We start from the raw sequence: 23,134 nt of genomic DNA, 5'->3' as shown, positions 1-23,134 counted from the left end.
AGAGAGTGTGTGTGTGTATGTGTGTGTGTGTGTGTGAGTGTACGTATGGTTGCGTTTCATATCAGTTGAGCCGATAAGATAAAAGGTTTATTCTAAAGTCTTCACTTTTTTTATATAATTTTTGGTTTGCCGAGGTATGATACTTCCCGTCCTAACCTCTAACTTCCCTTTCTGGTATATACGTTTGTTTTCTGTATAATATTCTGCTTTAATTTCACTTCTAATAGCGTAAAAGATTAAAAAATAAAAAGCCTTTTATTTATCAAGGTCATCCACAGCGCATTTGCTACAGCATGATAAAGATAAAGTGTTCCCAAGGCAGGTCGTTTTTTTGTGGGGGCGGGGCATGTCGTGTTCCCACAGATCCAAAACATTACAGTGAACAAAATCAAGCTTCAGCTTTTAAAGGCAAAAGAGTACAGATGAGTAACTGCATATTCCCATGCACCAGAATATGAAGGGAATGTAAGAGACATTACTACCAAAATGCGTATTACTTTGTGTGTGCTTGTGTGTGTTTTTTTTTAAAAGAAATAAATAAATTTGGGTGTCAGCTGTATAAGTAGAACAAATGGTACCTTACAATTAGTAGGGATTATCTTTTATATATGTATGTGTGTATGTAATGTACAGTATGTATGTATGTATGTATATATATATATATATATATATATATATATATATATATATATATATATATATATATATATATATATATATTGATATGAAAAATACAAACGACCCTCAACAAATGAGAAACTAGATCATCACAACTCATAAATAGTTGATATTGAATGACCATATATATTTAAAATGTACCAAACTAGTTTAATCAGCCTTTGATACATAATCATTTAGATCAGTGGCTCTTAGCCAGGAGTGCTCGCACCTCTGGGGGTGTGAAGCCGGTTCCCAAGGGGTGCGAGATGCCTATGAACAATTAAAGCAAAATATATTTTTATTTACGCACGTTATTTTTTCTGCAAAAAAAAATAAATAATAATAATTATTATCATTACCATTATTGTTTTTTTTTTTTATTTTAGCTATTCAGGGGGTGCGAGAACTGACTGCTGATTCGAAAGGGGTGCATACATTGAAAAAGGTTAAGATCCACTGATTTAGATAAAGAGTCCTCAGTGAAACAGTCTCTGTGAATTAGCGTACAGTCTCTAGTTATCTCTCTCGTCACTGTATACAACAACTCTCTGTTTCTGTATGGCATCACAGGGGATATCTATAATTCAAAGCCAGGAAAATATTTTAAAAAGTAATAAAAATCAACACTGACAGCATACCAGAGTAGAGAATCACAGCAGTGTTGATGAAATTGCATTGTTTACCAAAGTCAGCATCGCGGTCTAAGTTCAAGCGAAGATGCGATGCATGAATACCCTAATGCAATTCTCATCGTATTTTAGTACTTTACATGCATTTTTACCTATTTATTTATTCATTTGTTATTTTATTTTTTCCTAATAATTGATCTCTCCTTTCTGCATTTCCTATTCCCTTCTATTACTGCTGTCAAATGAACACCGTATTCTTTGGAAACTTGAATTTCAAGTCAATGGTCTCTGTGAGCTTGTTCCATATGAATAGGGTTCATCCTCTGAAGAATAATAATAATAATAATAATAATAATAATAATAATAATAATAATAATAATAATAATAATAATAATGTAAACGAAAGTTCCCATCGACTTAGATACACTAGCAAATCATGGATAAAAAATCAGATCCAATCTGTTGGAGCTGAAAAGAGCAAAAACATGACCTGCAATGAAGGTTTGAGTGTAATATATGGCATTATAAAGATGGCATAATCAGTAATGCTGTATTTATTATTCCCTTGAAAAAGTAAGAGCAGAAAAACGCCTGGCTCAGTTATCTGATTAATCTGATTACAATAAAAATTATCTCAACAAGTAGCAACACCAATGCAACAAGCACGTGGGAGTACGTAAAGGTAAATCCTATCTGTGAACCAGAATTAATAAAGTACAAACTACTACGCGATACAATGTTACGAATTCCAGAAGTAAAAGTATTGTGACATCAAATGTGATGAAGAACTCACATGATCCAGATGTAAGCTGTCATGGCATTGGACCGTCATGGACTGTGAAACATGCACATGAAACACGCACTTCCCCCTGGTCCCACAAAAAAACTTGCCACGACAACAGCTCAGGATAAAAGCTTGCTCCCTTAAATATTCAGTTGATGATTAAAAAAAAAAAAGTGTTAAAAGTCAGAGATCAGAGTACAAACACTCGGCTGCAAATAGGCCATTGACCCATTGATGAAAAAACCTGCTACAGTCATAATATTAAACTGATAAACATTGTATAGCCGAAATATGTAATTAAATTACAATATTCGGTGAAATTGTGCCCACATGCACAGATGATTACATTTTAACGTAGACAAGATATAAACAAAACACCCAAATTTCCTGATAAGTTTAAAAAAAGGTAAAATATTTGGTATTTTCAACAATATATCACTGTCGCTTCTTTAATGCCTGTCGAGACAAGTTGAATTTGATGATGGAGATAGTATTGACATTTGTGTAGAAAACAGGTGAAATGGCCGTTAAGAAAATTATAACTACTGAACTGACACTTGGTTTCTGGCTCCTAAGTGCTCGCTCTACACAGAGTTGCGGAACTTGCGGGAACACTACACAATTCGCGTGAGAACGGTAAGGTAAAGAGCTTCATTCCTCCACACCCCCACCCCTTTTTTTTTTTACAATTTTCATCGTCTTTAGCTTTACTTTTTATTTTAAAGTACTTCAAAATGGTTATTTTAATTCTTATCCATTATTCTTACCTGCAACAATAACCCCGAAAAATCAGAGATGTATCTAAACTAGATATTGCAAAATATTGTCAATGAATGGTATTATTTTACTTATGGACATTAATTGCTTTCAACATAAAATATGGGTTTTTCTGTTGTATTATGATGTAATTTGAATGATTTTGAGGTTTATTTCATCGCAAATGAATACTTATCCTTCCCCGGCAAAATGATATATTTGTATACAAAATTAATAAAATTACGACTTGTCAGAATACTGCACCCCCTCCCATAGCTAATACGGCAAAACTGTAATCCAGTAAACACAGTTTTGCCGTATTATATATGGAAGGAGGGCAGCATTCTAACAAATCGTAATTTTATTAATTATTATCTGATATATCATTGCCAGCGATAATGTTCATTGCGATATTTCCTCAAAATCATTCAAATCATCTTAATACAATGAAAAAACTATATTTATGTTGAAATAATAATCCATAAATAAAATAACTCACAAATAATTTCACTTTACTTTTAATCCTCCCCATTTTATTTTATTTTTTTTAACCGAGGCGGAGTCATGCTATGAGTTTTGATATCCATTGCATTCCAGGTTAACATCATTCTTAATTTTCAGGGCTATTCTTATACATTCCCCCAGTTTTTCCGTTAGGGGATTCCAGGGTCTTTAGAGTAATGTTATGATCTTTTGTTTTTGTACGGTTTTAACACCTCAATGAATGTTCAGTCTTGTCCTCCTCCACACTGCAGACATCACAGACCCCGTCCTTATATCTACCCTGGGAGTTAGCCTTCAAGTTCAACATGCTCAGCCTGGCGTTCATTGTCATATACTCTACTTCCTTTGTTTTCAGTTCCCTTGTGCAATTATTTTCCCCAAAAGTTTTCTATGAACCTCAGCGTCTCCATTTCTTTCTTATCTTTCAAGGTCTTCGATATTTTGTTTAGTTCTTATCTTTATTTCCTTTGTCAATGCATTTTTGGCTCATTCTTTCATTCCATTAATCTATTATATTTAGTATATAAGGTTACTAAGCTATTTGTCCAGCACAGTCCATAGGGGGCTCTTAGTTGAACACTTATGTTATTTTCTCGTCCGAGTTTATCGAGTTGTGGAAAAGCATTATTTTTTTATACTTAATTCTGTAGGCTACTGGCCATATGACGGACTCCGCTATAACTCCCCAGTACGGTGTCTCTTGGTTCGTACATTTTTCTCGGAAGATCCTTATCGCATTTTTAGCTGATCCGAGTCTTATCTTAAGGGAGCCTAAAGCCAAGGCGTTTGTTGTTGAATGCTGGATTTTAATTAAACAAAGGGATATGTACAGAGCATATATCTTACTATTCAGCCTTAAAATGTCTAAAGTGTTCAGAAAACCCTCGCAAAGTGTAAAGGGGTGTAGATTAATTCATGTAGTTTCTTTTGAGAGAATCATTATAGCCCGCTGATAACGTAAGAAGCAATACTAAACTGAAATGTAAACATTGTGCTCTTCTTTAATCTTTCGGTATTGACTCCTGGTGGCCGTCGCCTCAGAGTTATGTTATGATTTACATAATATTCGTATGAAAAAGGGCCAAACATGAATTTCAGGAGAGGTGCAGACATATTTTCGCGTAGAGCGAGGTGGAGGACTTCAAAATCACGTGATCAAAGGTTCTTTCCAGTTTTAAAACTAAATGATATGTGGTTCCGGTACGTCAACACTTGGTCGCCTTTGGCTTCGGCGTTCAACACTAAACCCAATAAGCTTTTGAGTCTACAGTTTGCTAAGGATGTAACGGTGAGTATACGAATGTAATGATGGCATGCTATGGATTTTAGTAGGCCTGTATTTTCAGAACTTGTATTTAAGCGAGCTTATGGGCTATCGACACTCCTAAGCGTAGGCTAGGGTAATATTTCAGGGCTGGTACTAAACACGGCACTCATGGAAGTGGTTTTGGTATTTAAAAAGTTACCACCATGTTTTTTTATTTGTGTAAGTACAGAAGATTTGAAGATCAAAGACACCTACCTATATCAACAAGGATGAATTCTAACCTAACCTATCCTAGGGCACCATAATGATAGAGTAATTTATAGCCTAAACCTGTAAATATTCTATTTCATCTATAAAATTTTAAATTATTTGAATGTTTGTATATTCTTTCCAAAATCATTGATTATAATGCATGCACCATTGACTAGTTCTTGTGGAATTTTCTCTGATGTAATTATGCAATATTTCTAGATAAATGTTCAAGAATTTTCATGGTTAAGTTCTGTTAGCTGCCCTCCCACTGATAGTTAAGATGTGACATCCTAGCTTAGGTTAGGGTGCAACCTTGTCATGCTACACCACTTTTTGGCTAAGATTGTAGGGTTCTCCCCCATTGGGTATGACATGTGTTCTATGTTAGGATAAGTTATGTATCCCTGTAATTACAATTAGTCACAATAGAATGGAGAAACTGTTGGACGGGGGCTTTTAATAACCAAAGAATACTAGGGTGTATGCAGATTGAAGTGAGAAGTGGAAGTGTGTGCGCGTGTGTCAGTGCATCAGTTAGGTTGCTGTTTCATAGAAGAAGGTAGTTATATTTTCAGGATACATTATCATCTTCATTCTTCACAGGGTTTGTTTGGTGTACCTGAACTGAGAGAGCCAGAGGGATTTTACCTGTTAAAAGAAAATGCCATTCATGAGACCCATTACTTGGTGGCTGAGTGCTGTTCTCCCAGTAGATCCAGGAAAATGGTGGAGGTTAGTATTTGTCTGTGAAGTACAGTTCTCTTTTGTGATTAAATGTATGTGCTTACAGTGTTGGTAAAGTTACATAAGTTGAATTTTTCATTGTAGCTTATGTTTCAATATATTTCTACACAGGATTTCTGGAATACACATGAGTTTTTGGTTGAGATAAAGAATTTTAAGGACTTGAGTGCAAGCCAGCCTTTGTGAACCCATGTGATTTTGATGGTAGAAATGATCATAGGTTCAAATTAACAAAAATCATTGGTTTTCATTTACTCTGTGTTGGTACTGTTTGCAGCTAGTGTCAGTGAGAAAAACAAATTAAAATAATGGCTTTATGCTATGAAATACAGGAAAATTTTCAAAGTTTGTGTACTGTATTTTAAAATGGCACCAGTCACTGCTTTGCACAAGATTCAGAATGTTATTTTATTCCTAAACAGTAGCAGCTACTTACCATGTTTTGAAATGACACTTATTTAAGGTTAATAACTAGTATTCTGTTTATAATCAGTATTTTGTACTATTAGTCAAACGTACAAGTGTGCAAGATACTTTTCATTTTTGTCTTTAACAGGTCTTTGACCACCTGTCTGACACACTGTGCCGTGTTGCTGATTTGGCAGAGTTCATCCGCATGGCTCACCCCCAGGCACGATACTCACATGCTGCAGAAGATGCCTGCATTGCAATCGGTGGACTTGTGGAACAGTAAGGAAACGTTTTGAGTAAAGTGATAGTTTTTAGGTTAACAATATGATTTTTTTCTAATAAAATTGCTGTGTTAATATTCTTGTTAATTAGCTGAGTGCAACTTTGTCAAATTTCTTGAGTTCATAGGGTTCACCCAGAGGTTTTGTTTTCAAATGAAAATTTAAAAGGGGTCAGTGTAAAGTAAAAGAAAGTAAACAGCAAAATTAGACTAGTTCAAAGGGAATGGATGTAAAGCACAAGGAAGAAAGCAATGCTGAAGGGACATTGCAAAGCTCCTTTAGTACTGCCTGTGACTACCGATAATGTTTGTATCATTGTTACTATAAATTGTAGTGAATAGGGACCTAGATAGTAAAACCAAAATTAACTCTGCCCACTGTGACACTGATAAGTATTGAGTATCCAAGGAACTTTTTGTTTGGAGCATCTGAAATATAAAGACTATTGTAATATACAATATATGGAATGTAATAATGTTTCACCTTAAATGGCTGCAAATTACATTATTATTATTGTTAGGAAGTTTTTACTGCTCAATTAAGGTCATAAGTCACATATGGATTGCCCAAAAGATGATTTTGTTTTTAAATGACCAGAATTTACACCTTAATAGGTTACAACTTCTGAAGGTTTAATGAAATAGAAATTGAAGGTAATGAAAGCATTGTTCTAAGGCACTTGTGTCTAAGCCTTTCTGTTCATTGTTGGATTAAATCAGAATTGTCTCATGAAATATGTTTTGAAGTTGTTTAACCATTAAGATATTCTCCAATTAGTATACTTCCACCTGTTCTTTTTTAGGCTAAATACTCATAGACAACTCTATGATGCACTACTGGATGTCGTTAAAAATGGTGACACGTTTCCTACCTCTGACGTAGATCAACACGTAGGAAAGCTCTTCCTTTTTGATTTTGAACAGTCTGGTAAGTTTTTTTTCTAGTATTTTTGACATTCTGTAGTTTCAATTAGGTGGCATTGTGTAATGCAATTTTTTAACTATTAGTGTTTTAGCAACACCACATTTGTGAAACATTCTTGTCCAAACTTCAGTGTGTTCATATGAAAACTCATTTTTCAAGAGTATTGTTAGTGCATACTTGGCTGTCCATTTAAGAACAAATCTTTGAGATTTGAGCTTACAAATGTGACTCGTGGTCTTGTTAAACTAAATTTCTTTTACGAAATCTCTCAGCTGTTGTGTATGTACAGTTTTTTTTATCTTAAGTGGATGTACCCAATCCTCAGACAGCAAATAACATTTTTAAAATGTCTGTTTTTGTATTGACATGTTCCACTATCCTATATGAGGATTACATGCATTCGCTGAAAATGGGTTACTCCTTGGTAGAGGAGCTCTTACCTTCCATGTAACTGCTACTTGTTTTTAATTAATGTTAAGAACTTATCTCTCTCTACATTGTAAAGAAGTAAAGATTATTTCAAATTGTTGATAGTCAAAATCTTTGTAGAAATTAGCACTCAAACACTATTTCAGGATTTCCCTGAGGATGATGTGCAGTTTGAACCTCAAAAGTTCAAACAAGGATGCAATACGTTACTACCCTAAAACAATTCAAAAGTTCAAACAAGGACGCAATACGTTACTACCCTAAAACAATTCAAAAGTTCAAACAAGGATGCAATACGGTACTACCCTAAAATAATTCAAAAGTTCAAACAAGGATGCAATATGGTACTACCCTAAAACAATTCAAAAGTTCAAACAAGGATGCAATACGTTACTACCCTAAAACAATTCAAAAGTTCAAACAAGATGCAATACGGCACTACCTAAAACAATTCAAAGTTCAAAAAGGATTGCAATGCGTTACTGCCTAAAACAATTAAAGTTCAAGCAAGGATGCAATGCGGCACTACCCTAAAACAATTCAAAAGTTCAAACAAGGATGCAATACGGCACTACCTAAATAATTCAAAAGTTCAAACAAGGATGCAATACGGCACTACCTAAAAACAATTCAAAAGTTCAAACAAGGATGCAATACGTTTTACTACCTAAAACAATTCAAAGTTCAAAACAAAGATGCTGTCTGGACTGCCTAAAACAATTCAAAAGTTCAAACAAGGATGCAATCGTTACTACCTAAAACAATTCAAAAGTTCAAACAAGGATGCAATACGGCACTACCCTAAAACAATTCAAAAGTTCAAACAAGGATGCAATACGGCACTACCCTAAAACAATTCAAAAGTTCAAACAAGGATGCAATACGGCACTACCCTAAAACAATTCAAAAGTTCAAACAAGGATGCAATACGTTACTACCCTAAAACAATTCAAAAGTTCAAACAAAGATGCAATACGGCACTACCCTAAAACAATTCAAAAGTTCAAACAAGGATGCAATCGTTCTACCTAAAACAATTCAAAAGTTCAAACAAGGATGCAATCTGACACTACCTAAAACAATTCAAAAGTTCAAGCAAGGATGCAAATTTTCCTACCTAAAACAATTCAAAAGTTCAAACAAAGGGATGCTGTCGGCTACCCTAAAACAATTCAAAAGTTCAAACAAGGATGCAATACGTTACCTAAAACAATTCAAAAGTTCAAACAAAATGCATCTGGCACTACCTAAAACAATTCAAAAGTTCAAACAAGGATGCAATACATTACTACCTAAAACAATTCAAAAGTTCAAACAAAAAGATGCAATGCGGCACTTTCCTAAAACAATTCAAAAGTTCAAACAAGGATGCAATACGTTACTGCCTAAAACAATTCAAAAGTTCAAACAAGGGATGCAATACGGCACTACCTAAAACAATTTCAAAAGTTCAAACAAGGATGCAATACACTTTCCTAAAACAATTCAAAAGTTCAAACAAGGATGCAATACGGTACTACCTAAAACAATTCCAAAAGTTCAAACAAAAGATGCAATGCGGCACTACCTAAAACAATTCAAAAGTTCAAACAAGGATGCAATACGTTGCTACCTAAAACAATTCAAAAGTTCAAACAAGGATGCAATTGTCGGCACCTAAAACAATTCAAAAAGTTCAAACAAGGATGCAATAAAGCACTACCCTAAAACAATTCAAAAGTTCAAACAAGGATGCAATCACATTTTACCTAAAACAATTCAAAAGTTCAAACAAGGATGCAATGCGTTACTACCTAAAACAATTTCAAAGTTCAAACAAAGATGCAATACGGCACTACCCTAAAACAATTCAAAAGTTCAAACAAGGATGCAATACGTTTACTACCTAAAACAATTAAGTTCAAACAAAGATGCAATACGGCACTACCTAAAACAATTCAAAAGTTCAAACAAAGGATGCAATGCATTTACTACCTAAACAATTCAAAAGTTCCAAACAAGGATGCAATAAACACTACCTAAGAACAATTCAAAGAAGTTCAAACAAAGGATGCAATACGACACTACCCTAAAACAATTCAAAAGTTCAAGCAAAGGATTGCAATACGTTACTACCCTAAAACAATTAAGCGCTTGTCTTTTGTCGATGATATATTAATTTATCTGTTTCTTTTCTAATTTGTATTTCCTTTTATCTTCAGTAATTTCTTTCAAATGAACACCATATTCTTTGTAGCTTGAATTTCAAGTTGGTGGTCCCTGTTGGCTAGTTCCAATGAATAAGGGTTTACCTTCTGAATAATAATAATAATAATATGTTAATTCTTTAAGTTTTCTTCTCAAGGAATCCACCTCGATGAATCAAAGAGAAGAAGAGTCGTCAGTTTAAATGAGTCCATTCTAACTTTGGGGCAGCATTTTATGAATGGAACCTTGCAGCCAAGGGCAATCCCCAAGAGCAAACTTCCAGAAAATATACGACAGCAGTAAGAATTCTTCTCTTTTGCTTTGAAGTTAGATATAAGAACCAGACTACTGTGTTAGACATTGCGATGCAAAATACCAGTGGTTTGTAGATATTTTCCAATGCAGTAGATAGATTTCCTTTAACAATTGTTCAGTGTTTTCTTATTTACGTTGGTTATTTTTTGTGTATTTTCATTATTTTGCTCTTTATGCTGTGCACTATTGTAAGAATGTTCTACATTTAATATTTGTTAATGGCCTTTTAGACATGCTCAGGGTAAATGTTTATTTTGGATAATAAATAATACAGTTTAATAAAAGTCGAAGAATTTTTAGTGAACTTTTCTATGAAGAACAGGATGGTAGTTTCTGACAGGCTGAAGAGTTTATAATTTTTACCATTTCATCTTCAATACCCTACTTGCTGATGGTCATTGTATCCTGGCTATTTTTTAATATGATCATTCATTGTACTGTATTGTACATTGAATAATGCTAATGAGGCGGAGTCTAAACTTGACTTACCTTGGCAAGTGCACAGCCATTCCAACAAAGTCTGGAATTCGATTTTATCATCCTTGTGAATTTTTTCACATTAAAATACAGTAAACTGTAATTTTTTTCAGGTTTGCTATAGACGGAGATAACATCGTTGTAACGGGGTTGTACGCAGATGCACATATGGAGATCACGAGGGAAGCTGCTTACAAAATCTTCTTGTACCCTGATCGTCATCAAGAATCACTGCTGACTGATCTGTTATGTGGAAGGCATGAAATGGCCACCACCTGTGGTTTCCCCTCGTATGCACACAGGTTGGTGCCTTTGGCATATTGCTTGTCCTTTTACTGGTAGTTTTCTCATTACTTTTGAGGAATGATGGTCCTTTGATTTAAGGGTTTACAAGTGACCAAGGTAATGCAGTAAAAGAAAAATATTTATAGGAATACTTTTTTATTTTAGGGACTTATAGTCAGTGTCTTGTTTAGTATTCTGTAGATGGGAAAAGCTTCCATAAAGTTATATGTCTTTTAAAAGATTTATTATATATGGATGCAGTTTTTTAAGTGGTGAGATACCTCTAAAATGACAGTAAAAAATGGAGTAAATATAGTTAAAAGTTGGACATGTAGGTGGGAAGAGACATTTTTTTATAAACAGAAGCATTTCCTCCTGCTGATGGTAGGTAAAAAAATTGTGCCATGTATACGAGAGAAATGTGTTGATTTTTACAAGACAATCTGTATTGTTTTGCTTTAAATGTTAACTTTTTCAACTTTCAGAGCAGTGAAAGGGAGTCTGGCTGAAACGCCTGAATTAGTACAGAATTTCTTGAATCTTTTGTCCCAGGAAGTACGACCCAGAGCAGAAGAGGATTTTGCAGAGATGGGCATCATGAAGATGACACAGAATAAGTATTCAAAGGTGTGAAAGTGTTGAGCAGAGCTGTGGAGTATGTAATATTACCTGAGGAATGAATTCATTTAGGTCTAGGCTTTTAAACATTTAAGTTATAAACATGAAATACAATATTTCACTGCAACAGGGAGAACTGAAGCACAGTATACCTTCGTCAATTCTCATTTCTGTATGTTAGCATCATCCCAGAATCCTAATCTTCCTGACAAGATACCTTGAAATTATGTATCCTTTATTCTTAACAAAAGGAATTACAGTGTGTGGTCAATATCCATTGTCATTATTTCAGTAGGAAGCATCCATTATATATCTGTAGTGTTTGCATCATAAGATTGTAGTTATCATAAAGCAGTTTTATGAGAACAGTGAATCACTCCTTGAGACTCTCAGAGAGCTTGCTTAAAGGATTTGTGCTTAAATGAGAACTGAAAAATGGAATAGAATAAAATCAGAAGCTAAAAAATTTGTCAGAAAAGACCAAAGGGAAGAGACGAAAAGTACATGTATCTGGAGCCCTAGGATCCCAAGGACCACTGTATGCTGTTTGTTTTATAAAGCATCAGCATCTGCATTCTATGAAGGTGCTATGTCATGATGCTGTTCAGTAACAGGAGTGTTTCATTCCTTGACTGTAAAATTGTGGAATGGTCTTACTGGCAGTCACTGATGCCAGTTGTCATAAGTTCAAAAGGGGGATTGCTGTTGGTTGTGTAGGGTCCCCAGGTCCACCCAAGGCTTATTACTCCTTTTCACATCTTACCACATGAGTGGGGCACCTTTGGGCTGGTGCGGGTACAGTATAAGGCCAGCATAACGTAAACCAACTGATCAAAAAGAGGCAGTATACTACTGTAAAACCATTGCTGTACTTATAATGCAGTAAGGATGTTTGTCATCCAAAGGATATGCTTGTCAAATTAAAATAATTTTTTGAGGGTCAAACTGTCTTATTAATCTTGGTTCCTTTTAGATCTTTAAGAAAAATATAAGTACTTTTGCCATCTTTTTCCAACCCATATTTTGTTTCAGAGTCTGGCACCGTGGGACGTCCCTTACTTCACAGGGCAAGCACGGCAGAATAAGTTCAACTTAAACACCTCCGAACTGGCGCCATATTTGTCCTTGGGTGCTGTCATGGACGGCTTGAATCGTCTCTTGAATAGTCTTTATGATGTTGTATTAGAAGTGGAAGAGCCCAAGAGTGGTGAATTGTGGGCAAGTGATGTCTACAAAGTGGCAGGTAAGCCTACTCTCTTTATCATGTGTAATGTTTGGTCAGGTATAGTAAAGGCTTCTGTCTGCCTGTCCATCAGTCACATTTTTCTTTTCTCAGTAGTTGTGTGATAAGGGTTTTATTTCAGTAAAATATTTAATGCAAATCTTGCAATTAATTCAGTCTTAGTTAAATTGTAAGGTTTTCTGGGTTTATGTAGATTTGTCACAAAACTTTAGTTTTGAGAGTTCTCTTGTTTATATAATTAAGCAATTTCAGAGTATCATGAGTAATATTTCCTGTTTTTTGTAGTAAAGCACAGCACTGAAGGATTGCTGGGTTACATATACTGTGATTTTTATGAAAGGCCGGGAAAAGCTCACCAAGACTGTCATTTCACTATCAGAGGAGGAAAACTTCTTCCCGATGGAACTTACCAGGTTCGTGTTTCTAGACATCTTCAGTGTTTTATTTGTAATTAAATGTGTAAAGATCCACAGTTTATTAAGTAAGGCTCATTAACTTATTCAAGAACAAACTGTATATTGGTAGTGATGTATATTTTTCTTGATGGGAAAGTAATTTTTCAGTAATTAATTTTTCTTTCCTTGCCAAATAGGATCCCATTGTGGTGTTACACTTAAACTTGCCAGCTCCATCTTGGTCCAGCCCTTCTCTGCTAACTCCTGGAATGGTTGAGAATCTTTTCCATGAGATGGGACATGCTCTACACTCTATGTTGGCCAGGTGAGTTTGGGCTTAGTCTTTTTCTTGAATATATTGATATATACAGTACTCCATGTGGAAGCATTGTTCCAGGTTCCAGTTCTTTAGGCTTTTATATTGCATAACCAACGGGAATATTCATTGTTTGGTGTGATGCTGTGGAATCAACACACAATTATGTGCGTAACAGAAATAAACTTCTGACTCGCATCGGCATTGAACCCTGATCTCTTAATTGAAAGGCAAGGGCAATACCAACTGACCCACACGGGGTTGATAGTGCCCCTTGCCTTTCAGTTGAGAGACCTGGGTTTGATCCTGATGTGAATCAGAAATTTATTAATGCAGTAATTTGCTTTTTATAGATTTTTGCAAAGAGTGAAGAGCTAATAGTAATTACTTTCCAAAATTATTATTCAGAATATGAACCCTGTTCATATGAAACAAGCCCACAGGGGCCACTAACTTGAAATTCAAGCTTCCAAAGAACATGGTGTTCATTTCAAAGAAATCAGAAGATAGCTGGAAACACAGAAAGAAGATATCTGTTATTAGAAAACAAAACTAAATTAACAAATTAATAAATGAATATATAAAAATGTAAATAAATTATTAAAAGTACAAGGAGCATTGTTTTAGGACAGTCATGCATTGCATCTATGCTTGAACTTTTGAGTTCCTTCTTGTAGGACACAATACCAGCATGTCACTGGAACCAGGTGTAGCACAGATTTTGCAGAAGTTCCATCCATCCTGATGGAGTTCTTCGCCATGGACACGAGGGTTCTTAGCACATTTGCACGCCACTACAAGACTGGTGAACCAATCCCTACAGAGCTGCTCGAACGACTTGTGGGATCTAAGTCTATATTTGGTGCTTCAGAGATGCAGTTGCAGGTAAGAGTATGATATATATCACCAAGTAGATAAGCAGTTATGCCTGGTTCTATACCCATGGTTATTTTTTTGATGCGAGGTATTTCTGTTTATTTTTATACCCAAAGTTCATGAACAATTTTCATATACAGTATACAGGTATTGTTTCACAATAGAATATATGTACCGGTATGTCGCTAAACTTGAAAGCCTATGAAGTTTTATTTCCCTTCCATAAAATTTATATTTTTTTTTATGAATTATTATATTAATACAGTCACAGTAATGTATACTGTTACTGTGTTTAAGCCTATCAGTTTGCAAACGTGGAGTGGTTTTTTGATAGAATTGATTACAGTTGTGACATTGATGTTCTTTGTTGAATAGATGATAGTTTGGAAATTTAGTAAATTATAGTACTGGTAGACAAACACATCACACACACAACAGTAAATGGTAGTATGCAAAAGAATATGGAATTAGTTGATGCCTGAATTTTTTGTCTTATGCTCTTCAAATACCTTAACTGTATATCATAAATTATGCTCTTCAAATACCTTTATATCAGAAATGGTTTTTGTCACTGAACAAACTTTTAAATTATTCAGTGTACGAATCTCCTGCCTCTTTTCAGACGTTTTACTCCCTCCTCGATCAAAGATATCACGATACCGAGGAGTGGCCAAGGACTAAGAGCACTACAGAGATTTTACAAGAAGTCCAGACAGAGTCATATAGTCTACCATATGTAACAAATACGGTAAGTCAGGGTCAACTTTCAGTTGTTACCATCCTGGTTATGGAGTGCAGGCAAGAGTAAAATCAGCTTGGTATTAGTTTTAAAATGGGTAAGCATTCATGTGGAACAAGGTTTAGGGGTCTTTGACTTCCAAAGCAATCTTCATTGAGTGAAATGCCTATGTGTAAAATGAAAAGATGAAAATGACAACTAAAGGGAGAGAAATTAAATCCTGGTAGGGGGTTAGTGCCATCAGTGCACCTCACGTGGTGGACTGTAGGCATTGTTTAAGGTTCTTTGCGGCATCCCTTGAGCCCCTACCTGCAACCCCATTCATTCCATTTGCTGTACCTCCATTCACATTCTCTTTCCTCCATCTTACTTTCCACCCTCTCCTAACAGTTATTTCATAGTGTAACCACAACGTTTTTCTCCTGTTACACCTTTAAAACCTTTCACTCAGTTTCCCTTTCAGTGCTGAATGACCTCATAGGCCCCAGTGCTTGGCCTTTGGCCTAAATTTTTATTCCATTCCATTCACTTAGATCAGTGTAACCTCTCCCAAACATACCTTACAAAAATCCATAACTTAAGAATTGGGTTAGCCCTGATACACTTTGTTTTTATTTCTTATAGACAAAGAATGACATAAATTTTATTATGCTCAACTCCATATCTGTTGATACACTGACAATGAAGTGATAAATATGTTTTTGTTTTGTAGAGGTTCTTAACTATAAGTAAATTTAATTATGTTAGATATAACTATTTTTATTATGTGAAAGATTAATTATTAATTGAAATGAGTTGTCATTTTTCAGGGGAATTAAAATGTATGAAGTCTTAATTACCGTTAATTTTTTTGTCTAATTTTCAGGCTTGGCAACTGAGGTTTGGTCATCTTGTTGGATACGGTGCAAAATATTATGCATACCTTGTGTCTCGTGCTGTGGCCTCTTGGATATGGCAGAAATATTTTGTCACTGACCCATTTAGTAGGTAAGTTGAGTTCTGTTTGTAGTTACTGTATATAAAAAATTTTGTAGGTCAGAGCTATTATTTGTAGAAGAAACCAAGTGTCAAGTGTAATGGATTTTGAGATAAGCGTGCATGACATTTACTCTAGCAACTGATTAATCTGTGTAATGCAATGCACAAGAGACAGAAGTCCCTAGATAAAACCCTTTTGCCTTTGCATCTCAAGTTTGTATGCATGACTCAGGGTTCTCTGCAGCGTCCCTTTGGCTGCTAAATAAAACACTTTTCTTTCCTTTTGCTGTTTGTTCATATTCTCTTCTGTCTTTCCAACGCCTCGTGACAATTGTTTCATAGTGCATCTGTGATGCTTTCCTCTTGTTACACCTTTAAAACCTTCTTTACTCTATTTCCCTTTCAGCACTGAATAACATCATAGGTCCCAGTTCTTGGTGTTTGTCTTAAATTTTTTTTTGAAATGACTCTTACCTCTCTATTATGATAGCTGTATTTCCCATGTCAGGCAGGAGGACAGAGTGTGAATAGTAAAGAATTAATAGGATCGTTTAGTTTGGACTGTCTATTGACCCATCCCTTTTGGGTTTTTCTGTTGTCGGCCTGCAAGGACGCATTGGAGAGAGTGTTTGATTTCTTTGAAAATTAAACTGGTTTTTGGATTTAGTTTGGCTTTTCTTGTTTTTTTTTTGAATTGTATGGGATGTCATCCAAAGAGGATAAGACAAGTTTTTTTTAAGTCTGTAAGGTAAGAGGGAATAATACTCAGATTTACTCTTCAGTTTGTGTGTCACTATGCATGTGTTAAATGTAGGAACAAGTTTTGTTCTTTTAATGATCGCTGTGATCACTGTATTGGTTGGTCAGATGAAATAAATGTTTAAAGTATAAGCAAATGTGAGAAGCAGATAAGAATAGAAAAAGATGAAGATTCTTCTAACACTAGGACAGGAAGTGATGTTAGAGGTAAGAGTTTCTCTTCTTTTCACAACCTTTCAGACAGCAGCTCTTCCCATTCTCCCTGGTTTCCTAGTAATGCTTCTCCTTCAAAATTTTCTTGTTTCAAAGCTCCCTGTATTATTCAGGATATGAGGTTTGGCACAGAAGCTGATGTACCTAGCCTTAGGGCTACGTTTGAAAACTTTATGGAAGTAACCTCCTCGACACTTGTTGCTTTACAGGCCCAATTTGGTTGTCTTTTTTTGGGTTCTCCTTTGTGGCAAAGGAAGTGCCAATGCCCTCCCTCCCCGTTTGCCATGCCTTAGCCACAACCTGCAATGATCCTTTTGCTATTGGACATACAGGGAGGCGAGGTATGTCTGGGAGTGGGAGTGGTTTGTGTCTATCATCTTCCTCGGGCCAATCTGGTGCGTGTCACATACTGTACAGGTTGGCACTCAGTCACTGAAAGATCAGCACGGCAAGATCAAGAAAAGTTTGTGTGGGCAGGAGATAGATAGGCAAGGTAATGATAAGCACACACTTTCGATATCTGATTCTGTATCCCCTAGGCCTTGCTGGAGGCCACACTCTCCTAGCAATCCTTATCTGGGATCTTCTTGTAGTCGTCTTTGCAAGAGGATTGGGTATTCTCTTGGAGGCATTCGCCTGACAAAGAACACATTCTTGACAGCCTGATGCCAAGCACTTCCCTAGCACAAGGCTTTTGCCTGACACCAGACACTTCCATTCTTCTTCTTGGTCTCCCAGATGGTCTGGCTTTGCATGTTTGTCATCACATTATTTGTCTGAGGGAATTTCTTGCGAGTAGCTGCGATAGGGTGTGGGAACACACTTTTTTTCAACATTCTCCATCCTATTTCAGGCATTCACAACTTTCAACACCTTGTAAGACAGTATTAGTTTCTTGTGCAGATTGGGGAAGTAGGAGTTTCTGTTCTCCTTGTTCTCTCACGGTTGCCGTTGGTGACGCATAAGGCGCAGGTACGTCATTGTAGTTCCCGTTCTCCTTTGCATCGCGCTTCCAGTCAGTCCCCTTAGTTAACTTGAACAACTCTTGAGCAATCTTGGCATTTTCTTCAGCTGTGTTCAACATTGCATAGTACACCTCTGGCTGCTTCCGAGTCATTAAGGCAGAATTTGAGGTATTCTCTATAGGCTCTTTTAGGGGCTCTGTTATTTCTTCAGCACTGAGGATTGGCATATTTACTTGTTAGACAAGCGGATTCTCCTCCTTTGATTGCTGCTGTTTCAGTAGCAAAGCATACTGGATTATCTTCCCCCAACCAAGATTTTTTATGCTTGCTCCTTTGGTAGTCTTGGTTTTGCCTCCTGCTTTGTCAGTGTCAGCGCAGGATGGTATGAATGGTCAGGAAGCTTTTGTTTCTTGGCCAGATGAGTCTTTGGCACCATGTGCCATAGCACAAGACGGCACAGACCATTTCTCTGGTATGGAACAAGTTTTTGCTTCCAAATTTAAGTCCTTTATAGAGGAGTTGAAACTCCTTTAGTTTTGAGGAGTAGGGAGTTTTGCTGCCGTCACCTTTGCTTCCCCAGGATTTCCCTTTAATGACTCCTGAGGCTCACAAAATTATTTGGATGCTGATGAAGAGCAGGTAGTATCATCAGCTTTTCAGAGACTGAATTAAGGTCTGTGCTAGCAAATTTCTTGATTTCTTTGAGGAACCAGTAGTTCAGGATTCTACATCCTTTAGGACTGCTAGGTTGGAACCTAAGGCGCATCCCCTTCTGTCTCATAAACTGGCTAAGTCAGCACCGAACAGATTTCCACAAGAAGTAATTCCAGATCCTGTGGGAGGAAGTAAATTCTTTTGTTGAAAGGAGCTGTGGAAATAGACTTTGGCTCATTGCCGTGGTTCTACAATTGCCTGTTTCTGGTACCAAAAGCTTTAGGGGAATGGAGACCAGGACTGGATGTCTCCAAGCTGGACTATTTCATTTGCCTAACTCCGTTCACCATGGATTCTGCCAGTTCAGTTTTAGCAGCAGTTCAGCAAAGAGATTGGATGGCATCATTGGACATGATGGGTACATACTTCCATGTACCAATTCATCCAAATTCAAGGAAATATCTATAGTTTGTTTTTCAGGGCAAGGAGTACCAGTTTCAGGCAATGTGCTTTGGTCTGAAGAATACCGTCATCATTTTTTTACCATCGTTGCTCTGCCGGCTTAGACACAAGACATTGTGTCCTACTTGCCTGTGAGTGATGTTATCCTTAGCAAGGAGTCTCCATCATTGTTCAGAGGGCTTGCTGCGTAATGAATTAGTCCTTGCTTGGTGGCAGTACCAGCAGATGGATGCTTATCATTAGGTAAGTAGTGTCTTATTCCTGGTGGAATTTTATGGTTGGGTTGTCTTACAGGTTATTAATTTTGTCCTCGCATCTTTCCCTCCTTGGTTCAGTGCGGGAATTGGCTAACTTAATAGAGGTAAGATTCACTTGAAAAATAGACATTTATAAAATAAAATTTATTTTTTAAATACCATCCTCTATATTATGTACTGTCACCCACCTGCCTCCCCACTCATGTGAACAGGAGAAAAAACTGAATAGAAAACTGTAGATGCTCAATTCACCTGAAAGGGATGTGTCAGTAGACGATTCAAACTAAACAGTCCTATTAATTTTCTACTTTTCACACACTGTCATCCTCCCACCTGACACAGGAAATACAGCTATCGTAATAGAGAGGTAAGTATTTGAAAAATGAATTTTGTAATAAAAATTTCTATATTCCATTCCATTGCAATCCATAAAATGTCTGACTTTGTCAGTAAAATGACTGAAATGAAGTCTGTGGCAAATTGAAGTCTGAAATGCCATTATGTACCCGTAGCATTTTGTTTTCCCAAGCGGAGATATGTTGGCAGCAGAATAAAGCTCAGTAATGTGTGTTTCTAATGTTGGGATAGAAAGCTGTACATTTATCTAGAAGTGTATTAAAAGCTACACAGGATCTATCGCATTAGTCAGCCGTTGATGGTTCTAGAATGAACTGGAAGCTTCTACTTGATATGACTTATTTTTGATGGAGCTTCCCAAAATTTCCTCCCTGAAGAGAATAGAAAAACGTATTCTACCAACAAGTAAATGCAAGTCTCATGTGCCCAGTATTTCAAGTTTTGAATCTGCCCTCGTGCAGCTGAATGCTTTTTGTGACAATGAAAGGATTCAGTTATGCTGTATTGTATATTGACACCTCACATACTGTAAAGAAGCATATCTGATCCCTTGGAGCCCATTTATTCCTGGTGATCAACAGTTCAGTTTTATCACTTGTATCTCTTTGTGAATCATCATGTAAGTAATCAAACCCATTTTATTTTCTTGATGAACTTAGTCAAGTAGTTAGATTTTGTGTTTATATCAAGCGAACCCTTGCATTAGCTTGTAGTTTGTTAACGAAAGTTTCCTCACATTTATTAAAGGAAGAAGATTGTTTAAATAGCGTAAGGCTACCTATGCATTGGTTTATTTAAACAGAGCATAAGGAATAGTGCCGTCAGTGCACCTCACATGGTGCATAATAAGAATTACTTAGGGTTCTTTGCAGCGCCCCCTCAGCCTCTAGCTGCAACCCCTTTCATTCCTCCTACTGTACTGCCATATTCTCTTCCTTCCATCCTACTTTCCACCTTCTAACAATTGTTTCAACATTAATTTCATCACTTAATGATTTCCCTTAGGGGGTTAGTGCCATCAGTGCACCTCATGTGGTGCACTGTAGGCATTACTTTAGGTTCTTTGCAGCGTGCCTTCGGCCCCTAGCCACAATCCCTTTCATTCCTTTTACTATACCTCCTTTCATTTCTGTTTCTTCTATTTACTCTCCACCTCTCATAACAATTGATTCATAGTGCAACTGTGAGGTTTTCCTCCTGTTACAACTTTCAAACCTTTTACTGTCAATTTCCATTTCAGTGCTGATTGAATTCTGTATTCAATTCAGTTCAGTCACTTAATGATCTGAAAGGTCCTTACACTTGGCCATAGGCCTAGAGTTTAGATTTCAATTCCAGTACTGTATAGCAGTTTTGAAACTCAGTATCACTGTGTATTGTTTTGTGTACTTTTTCTATATGTTACATTTTTATTTCTTACTAATAAGGAAATTACTTCAACAGAGAAATGGGTGAAAAGTATAGGAGAGAAGTACTTGCACACGGAGGAGGGAAGCCACCTCTCGCCATGGTTGGAGAATTCCTGGGCCGAGAAGTCAGTGCAGAGGCCATGGTGGAAGCTTTAATGACAGACCTAGACGTGAAGAAACAGAAGGTCGAAAGTGTATTGAGGCATTAGTTTTTGATTTTATATTTTTATCAGTTTGATCCTCGGAAGAATTGATCTCAAAGTACAGTAACATTGTATTCAACCGAAATGTCCTTTTTTTATATAATGATAACATAATATGGTCCAAGGAATTTAATGATCAGTTTGGTATTTTTGATATGTGATTTTTTGGATGCACTCAAGTCAGTGCATTGCTATGTTCTCAAGTTCTTGACTTGCAGAAGACAAAATTTTTTAAAGGGAGGGTCAGCCAATTTCTTCTCTCAAAGCATTTGCATAAATTGTGCTTTCTTCCATATACTATGTACATGTGATATGAAATATGTACTGTATAGCTGTATGTGTTCAAAGTTAGTCACTGCACTGTAGTTTCAGTTGTATGGCACAGTACTTATATCAAATAATTTGCAGTACAGGTATTATCTGGATCTTTGTGCAAAGGATGATTATACACACTATTTGAAATGAGACAAAGGGAAAAATCGCTAGTCCAAACTTTTATACAGCCACGAACTTCAGGAAGTTTGAGTAGTATAATTTACAAGGGGCTGATAAGAAGTTTTTCATTTCACCTGTCATATGCATTATATATTGTTGATTCAGTAATACTAGACTTCGTACATGTCTTGATCCTGACGTGGTTGGCTGGTAATTTTGCCAGTTTTGATAATCATAGGCATAATATAAGTGGCTCGTTTACATTTGATATACTGTTAGTGAAGAAATTGGCTGTGTGCTGAGCAACACAACACACAGGAATGTCATCCTGATGCGAACAAGGTTTTCAAGATCGTGGCTACTGCACCGTGATTCAAGTTCTTTTATTTTCAACTGAAGAAGAATGACACGTACTGTATACAATATATGAATGTGGTTTGCAATGCAGTGATTATGTGGAAGTAAGGCTATTTCTCCTCTATAATAAAGGCAGTATGCCCACAAGTTGAAAAACGAAGTTAGGTGGTACTTTGGGAAAAATTTAAGCTTTTGTTCAGTTGCAAATCCAAGGAAATGGACTGTGATGTGTTTACTGTGTTGATGGTGGTAACCGAGAGATTGTAAGTTTCTGTATTAAAGATTTTACAAATTTTGTATCATATTGTATGTAATTTCTGAAAAAATATGTAAATATATGTTTTTGTCATAGAGTAATTTCATTTTCCTGATTGGTGTTAATAGTGATTCCACATATTTCAATTATTTTGTCGGGCTGTAATGCCCTTATCACCTGGAACAGACTCCCAGCCTTAACAATTAAGTCACTTTGTAGTGAGACTTAATTTATGAATCAAAATGGGGAAACTTTTCAGTTTTAATGGACCTTGTTATCTCATGAGCCTTGATTTTGAATACAGGCACATTTTTTCTTCCTTGTTTGACAGGAATTTTAGGTGTTTTTCTAAATAGTGTCATGCTTGATAAGATTCATTAAGCATCTTGCTGTTGTATGAATATTTTGGCAAAGAAATGAGACATAAGGTTTAAGTGTTTGCTAAGTAAAATATTCCGTGGGTTAAAAGATGATGTAAATATTCTGTTCTAGTCCTACAACTGAGTATCTTCACCTAGCCCAGTGCAAGGTTGGTATGGATGTCAACAGCATTCATTGTGAGGCTGCTGTAGTTATAACTTCAGTTCCTGCGTAAAATCAAGATTAGTTTTCTGCCGTTGTGGTAAAATTTTGACATCAGGTGAATTTCACATGGGCTTCTGTAATGGAATGCAGATTTTGTAAATTATTGTATAATGCTGAGTGGCCAAGTGTCATAGTTTTGATAACATAATAAC

General features: G+C 36.2%; 1 protein-coding gene across 3 annotated transcripts; it reads left to right on the top strand.

Annotated features, from left to right (window-relative positions):
* The first annotated feature begins 2,607 nt into the window (after positions 1 to 2,607).
* Positions 2,608 to 22,490, top strand: LOC136855076 (mitochondrial intermediate peptidase). 3 transcript variants are annotated; one of them, XM_067131864.1, is made up of 15 exons: positions 2,608 to 2,709; positions 4,432 to 4,621; positions 5,456 to 5,584; positions 6,153 to 6,286; positions 7,091 to 7,215; positions 9,986 to 10,127; positions 10,734 to 10,922; positions 11,391 to 11,532; positions 12,556 to 12,766; positions 13,052 to 13,179; positions 13,359 to 13,486; positions 14,155 to 14,362; positions 14,976 to 15,101; positions 15,958 to 16,079; positions 21,181 to 22,490. In XM_067131864.1, the coding sequence occupies exons 2-15, from the start codon at positions 4,523 to 4,525 to the stop codon at positions 21,353 to 21,355; spliced, it is 2,058 nt and encodes a 685-aa protein (XP_066987965.1). In that variant the 5' UTR covers positions 2,608 to 2,709; positions 4,432 to 4,522; the 3' UTR covers positions 21,356 to 22,490. The 3 variants fall into 3 exon arrangements, with proteins under 3 accessions (XP_066987965.1, XP_066987966.1, XP_066987964.1); XM_067131865.1 differs by having other exon boundaries at positions 2,635 to 2,714; XM_067131863.1 differs by lacking the exon at positions 2,608 to 2,709 and having other exon boundaries at positions 4,085 to 4,621.
* Positions 22,491 to 23,134: the final 644 nt, after the last annotated feature.

Source organism: Macrobrachium rosenbergii, chromosome 30 (genome assembly GCF_040412425.1).
Source record: "Macrobrachium rosenbergii isolate ZJJX-2024 chromosome 30, ASM4041242v1, whole genome shotgun sequence".
Taxonomy (NCBI): domain Eukaryota; kingdom Metazoa; phylum Arthropoda; class Malacostraca; order Decapoda; family Palaemonidae; genus Macrobrachium; species Macrobrachium rosenbergii.
The sequence above is the reverse complement of the archived record's forward strand: the minus strand, read 5'-3'. Positions and strand labels throughout refer to the sequence as shown.

Excerpts from the sequence above, each read along its gene's own strand:
- LOC136855076 (XM_067131863.1), top strand. The coding sequence starts at position 4,421 with ATGAATTTCAGGAGAGGTGCAGACATATTTTCGCGTAGAGCGAGGTGG. Across the intron at positions 10,923-11,390 it reads TTCCCCTCGTATGCACACAG|AGCAGTGAAAGGGAGTCTGG; the intron begins GTTGGTGCCTTT and ends TTCAACTTTCAG. Across the intron at positions 15,102-15,957 it reads TACCATATGTAACAAATACG|GCTTGGCAACTGAGGTTTGG; the intron begins GTAAGTCAGGGT and ends TCTAATTTTCAG.